This window comes from Carlito syrichta, unplaced genomic scaffold, assembly GCF_000164805.1.
Source record: "Carlito syrichta isolate Samal-C Ts95f unplaced genomic scaffold, Tarsius_syrichta-2.0.1 Scaffold309739, whole genome shotgun sequence".
NCBI lineage: Eukaryota > Metazoa > Chordata > Mammalia > Primates > Tarsiidae > Carlito > Carlito syrichta.
In genome coordinates, this window is record NW_007253835.1 from 503,374 (window position 1) to 509,312 (window position 5,939).

The window sequence follows — 5,939 nt, forward strand, 5'->3', positions numbered from 1 at the left end:
GGCCCTTGAGGGGAACATGCGTTTGGCTCGGATCGTTCGAAATTCTTAGTTTGGGATCCCCGCCCGCCTGCCTCTGGCGCCCCGCGGGCTTCCTCTGCTTTTTTGCTTTTTTCCCTTTTCTCCCTCCGGGTCTCCTTTTCGCCTCCCTCCCCCTTTATGCTCGCCCAGCCCTCCCCCCGCTGCTGAGAAGTGGGGGAGGGTCTCGTCCTCCAGGTTCCCGCCCCACTGGGGCCCGGGCGAGCATGGGGGGCAAGCAGAGCACGGCGGCCCGCTCCCGGGGCCCCTTCCCGGGGGTCTCCACCGATGACAGCGCCGTGCCCCCGCCGGGCGGGGCGCCCCACTTTGGGCACTACCGGACGGGCGGCGGGGCCATGGGGCTGCGCAGCCGCTCGGTCAGCTCGGTGGCAGGCATGGGCATGGACCCCAGCACGGCCGGGGGAGTGCCCTTTGGCCTCTACACCCCCGCCTCCCGGGGGACCAACGACTCCGAGAGGGCGCCCGGCGGCGGAGGGTCCGCTTCCGACTCCACCTATGCCCATGGCAATGGTTACCAGGAGACGGGCGGCAGTCACCATAGAGACGGGATGCTGTACCTGGGCTCCCGAGCCTCGCTGGCGGATGCTCTACCTCTGCACATCGCACCCAGGTGGTTCAGCTCGCACAGCGGTGAGTCCACGGGTGGTGGAAGGCCTCGGAGGGAGGGCGCGCCGGGGCGCCCCAAACCTTCGCGTGCGTGCCAAGGTTTGGGTGTGTGGTGCTCGACCTGGATCTGTCTGCCTTCCCTTTTGGTTCCCGATGCCAGGGGATGGTTGGGATTCCCACCCTCTAGAAAAGAGGATTTCGGCGGGGCTGCGGAGCCAGGCGTTTTGGGACTCCAGGCGTGTGTTCACTTGTGGAAGGGCAGAGTGAAACCTGCGTATTGGAGTCCGTTTATTGGCATCACCCTCCTCAGAGAAGGTCTTGTCTGGCTTCTGGCAAGTCAGCTCGAGTGCTTCCGTTCTGACACTGCAGCATTGTGGCTACCTCGCTGTTAACGGAGAGATGGATCCAATTTGACCAAGCAGTGTCCTAAACAGAGTGTGAAAAGAAAATAAAATTAGAGGCAAGTGGTGCTTGCATTCGGGCTATCACCCTTACTGGGAGAGATGGGTGCTCAATTTTGCCACCCTGCTGGAGATTTGTTTGAATTGTTTAAAATGGAGCAGCCCGCGGCTGGCATGGACAGGTGTGGCTGCTGTGTGGAGGGCCCAGCCGGGAGCCTCCTGGGCTTTGCAGGACCTGGGCTCTGGTCACCCATGCTGCATGCAGTAGGCTTTGCTCCACGGCCCTCATTCCTCCATGTTTTTTCTTCTGCCCCATGCTAAGTACTTGCTTGCTCTGCCCGTGAATCTGCATCTTTTTGTAACTGAGAGTGTCAGGGTGGGGTGTTAATGCCTAACTATTGGCACATGATGCGGAAGAGGAGGATTCAAAGAATCTTGGATGAATTCATTTTGTGAACTTACGGTGACAGGCCAGCCAAAACCTGGAGGAGGATTTCCCAGGCGTAGACAGGCAGGGCAGAAAAGGCCTGGCAGGCGCTCTTGGAGGAAAACAGGTCTGTCTGCTTGACTATCCTGAGAAGCCAAGTCAGGCTTCTAGATAATTGACCAAAAGGGGTGTGGGGCCGCTATTTGCTTATTGGCAAGTTGAATGAAGAAGTTACATATTCAGACTCATTTGGGTGAGTTGGGAAAATTTAGATATCGTGTAGGAGAAATACTGCTTCTGCCTTGAGGGTACTCTACGGAGACTGTATCTATTGGATCACTGTTTTAGCTTTTGTGAAATACAATTGGCTTTTTGGGCATTCCCCCCTTCCATAGTCTGTTCTCTGTCAATTCAGTAAACTTTAATTTGTGAGATAATTTTGGGAGGGAAATAGTGACTAATTTAAGGTAACACTAGAAAGTGGCTTTTGAATCGTCAGGATATTATCTGAATCCCTGAACAGACTCCAGTTATCACTGGAGCTTCTCTGACCTCATCAAACTCTGCCCTGAAGGAGCTGCAAGGCATGACGGCCTTTGGCACTTTCAGGCATTTTGACCAGCATTTAGACATCTTGAAATTAATAATCTTTCTTATGAAATTTAGTTTAGAAAGAGTCAGCTGTATTTGTGAGGTGATTGTGGTTAGGTTTTTAAAAGAACTGTTTATTGGGTTATAAACTGAAAAGCACTGTGAGAAGATTCTCTAAAATCACAGACGTGTGTGTTGAAAAACATGTAATCTTGAAAAGGATTGTGTGGGGAGAAAGCAAGGGAATTCTCTTTTTGCTACAGTTTCTTAAGTCTGTCTCTTACTAAAAATGTGTTTATCCTTATTCTACTGCTAGGTTCCTTGCTAGAGTTAGGAAACTCACAATTGGTTTCCAAAATTCCTTTCCTCACCTGTGAAACCTTAATTGTTTTTTCATCCAGTTGTGGTGAGGGTATGAAGAACCACTGAACCATGAGGGTTCATGAAAAGTGGGAGTTTATTAATCCCTTAGGAAGGGTGTGTCAAGTGTGTGTGGGAGGCTGCTGTTAATATTTTGGGTAATGTATTCTTTACTGGATCATCTTGTCCTTTTGCAAGACATTGAGCATACCTGACCCCACCTACTAAATGCTAGTGGTATCCTGCAGTTCAGCATGTCACCCCAAAATGTCTCCAACATTTCCCAAATGCCCTTTGGTGGGGATCGTACCACCCAGAATTGCTGCTTTAGGGATTTGTTTTTTTATTCAAATAAAGTAAGTAGCTTGTCCTGTGCAGTTCATTTGAGATAAGCCTTCATATGCAGTTGTGTTATCATCTCACCTCCTAGAACAGGCTACAGACATCCCTTTCCTTTCTTGTCCATTGCTGCTAGAAGAAAAACTCATTTCTACTTCGGAGCTTTTGAGTAAAGTCTGAGCAACTTTTGCTCTTGTGTTGTAAGATTAGAAGGGCAAGGATTTTAGTGCACAGATGACTAGATGCCTGAAGGTTGATGCTGTTGCTTGTGTTTTCAAGGTGCTTTTGGAACTCTTCATAGGCCAGAAAACAGTTGTCGGGGAAGTAAGTGACAGAGTTCAGCATGCACGAGATCTCAGAGAGTATGGGCTTAGGCTGTGTCCAGAGGTAGAATGCTGAGGGCTCCCGGTCCCAGCTAGTACTCCTTCCAGCTGTGACCTTGGGCAAGACAGATCACCTCTGTCCAGCCTCATCTTTGTTATTTTTAAAATAGATGTGGGAATCCTTGTGAGCAGCAGCCAATAACGATGGTTCCCCAAGTCCCGGGAGAGGAAGTACTGCGGTCGTAGTTGTCTCCTCTAGGTTCCTGTGCTTCCCCGGTGCCATGACTCTTGGGCATCCTGTTCCTTATGCCTGGAATGCTTTTCCTTCCATTCTTCACATTGATGGTTCCTTCTGATCCTATGGGGCTCAACTGAAATTTCTCCTCAAAATCCACTCTTTTTTTTTTTTTTTTTTGAGTTGAAGTCTCGCTCTGTCACCCAGGCTGGAGTGCAGTGGCACGCTCATGGCCACCGCAGCCTTAACCTGCTGTTCTCAGGAGATCCTTCCACCTCAGCCTTCCAAGTAGCTGGAACTACAGACACATACCATCATATCTGACTAATTCTTTTATTTATTATAGAGACGAGGTCTGACCGCGTTGCCCAGGCTGGTCTCGAACCCCTGGACTCAGGCAGTCTTCTTGCCTCACCCTCCCAAAGAGCTGGGATTGTAGGCTTGAGCCACCACACCCGGCCTGAAATCCACTCTTAAACATTGGCCCTTCCTGCTGTTCTCTCCAGTCACTCACCTCTTACCTTAATATTAACACCCTTTGTGTTTTATCTGTTTAGTTTTTTCTGTTTGCGGTTTGACAAAAGTCTTAAGCTCCGTGAGAGCAGAACTGTCGTTCATGATCACTTTTGTAACTCTTGCACTATACCTGGCCCTTGGTTGTTTTTTGTTTTTTTTTTTTTTTTTGAGTAAATGAATTTCAGAGCTTTCTGTCCGTCATCTCGTTTAATCATCACTGTAACTGTGAGGTAAGACTATTCTTCTTCCCTCCTCTCCAACTCTACAGGTGAGGAAACAGGTTTAGAGGAAGGTTAAGGAACTCACACAAGATCAGATAGCTATTAGGTGGCAGAGCTGGGATTGAAATGTAGGTCTACTGGTGCCAGAACCTGGGCTCTTAACCAGTACACTCTTCTGCCTCTCATCCTGAAACAAGGTAGTATTCTGGAGATTGTGCTGGCTTGGGAGTCAGAGGCTTTGCTTGCAGTTTAACTGCCTGGCCTGTGTGTGACCTTGCACAAGTCAGTCATTCAACCTCAGAGTCACCATTTCTTCATCTATGAAATGTAGAAGATACCTCTGCTGCTCACCTTGCAGATTCATCGTGAGGGTCTCATGAGATAATGCACACAAAAGCCAAAAGACTCATAAATAGAGAGTGGTAGAATTCCTGTGAAGGCACTTCTGTGGTTCTCTGCCTTGTATAGTCGCCTCAGAAATTGATGGGCAGAGAGGTTTACAACTATGCTAGCTGTAGCTCCCAAATGGGAAGCTGGCACTGGGTGGGCTGCTCATAATCGTGATGCCACTGAGGAGGGCTGCTTTAGAGAAACAGGAGAAACAGTCCCTTCCTTTCCACTTTGGAGCATAAGTTTTGCTGTGACTCCTGATGGCCGTCTGGATGCTTTTCTGGAGGCCTGGCCATTCTTATGTAGTAGTCCCATTTATCTCAGAATATGGATTTCTAGATGTAGAGTAAGAACATAGCAGATCCATCATATTGAAAGAGGTTGCTGTTTCTGGGCCCTACAGTAAAATGGCTGGTTATTGAGGGCTTCACTCCAGCTTCTTCGTCATATATGTTTATACATATGCATACTTAGAAAAATCTAAACTGTTCCATGTTGTCACCAACCCATTTACTGGGACTGAGATAAGGTGACTTTTGACAAGTCTTTGAATATGCTAGTGGGGTATCTACTGGGGTCTGTTTTGCTGCCACTCTTAAGGTTCTCAAGTGACTTAATTTTCTCTGTTGTTAACTAATGGGGGAGAGTTGCCAACTCCATTGAAGTGGATCAGAAAGCCTTTGTGCCCCACCATAGGTGTGTTTGAGGTAATAGGCTTTCACATGGTTTCCTGAGAGGGAAGAGCATTCTGTGGTCTCCCAAGAGCTTAATGGGTCCTCTGCCCTGCAAGAGATTTATTCTTTTTTTTGTAGGAGTCTCACTCTAGTGCCCAGGCTGGTGTGCAGTGGCATGCTCATGGCCACTGCAGCCGCAACCTGCCTGGTTCAGGTGATCCTTCTGCCTCAGCCTTCCAAGTAGCTGGGACCACAGGCACGTGCCACCACGCCCAAGCTAATTTTTTGATTTATTGTAGAGATGAGGTCTCGCCAAGTTGTCCAGGCTGGTCTCGAATAACTGGTCTCAGGAAATCCTCTCACCTCAGCCTCCCAAAGTGCTGGGATTCCAGGCTTGAGTTGCCGTGCCCTGAGTTCTCAATTAATTTTTATTTTTTTGAATTGGAGTCTCACTCTGTTGCCCAGACTGGAGTGCAGTGGCCGCTCCCGGCCACCGCAGCCTCAACCTGCTGGGCTCCGGCGATCCTTCTGCTTCAGCCTTCCAAGTAGCTGGAACTACAAGCGCGTACTACCACGCCTGGCTAATTTTTTGATTTATTGTAGAGATGAGGTCTCGCCAAGTTGCCCAGGCCGTTCTCGAACCCGTGGGCTCAGGCAATCCACCCACCTCAGCTTCCCTAAGCCCTGGAATTACAGGCTGAGCCACCAAGCCTGGCTTGAGTTCTCAATTCTTTTTTTTTTAGTTGGAGTCTCACTCTGTCACCCAGAATGGAGTGCAGTGGCCGCTCCCGGCCACAGCAGCCTCGACCTGCTGGGCTCC

The 5,939-nt window shown here is 49.3% G+C and overlaps 1 protein-coding gene across 2 annotated transcripts in view; it reads left to right on the forward strand.

Annotated features, from left to right (window-relative positions):
* The first annotated feature begins 9 nt into the window (after positions 1–9).
* ZNRF1 (zinc and ring finger 1) overlaps positions 10–5,939 on the forward strand; it is a 133,596-nt gene continuing 127,666 nt past the window's right edge. For both annotated transcript variants that reach the window (XM_008067731.2, XM_008067734.2), the window contains exon 1: positions 10–666. In XM_008067731.2, the coding sequence (XP_008065922.1) occupies positions 243–666 (424 nt within the window). In that variant the 5' untranslated portion in view covers positions 10–242. The remainder of the gene's footprint in view (positions 667–5,939) is intronic.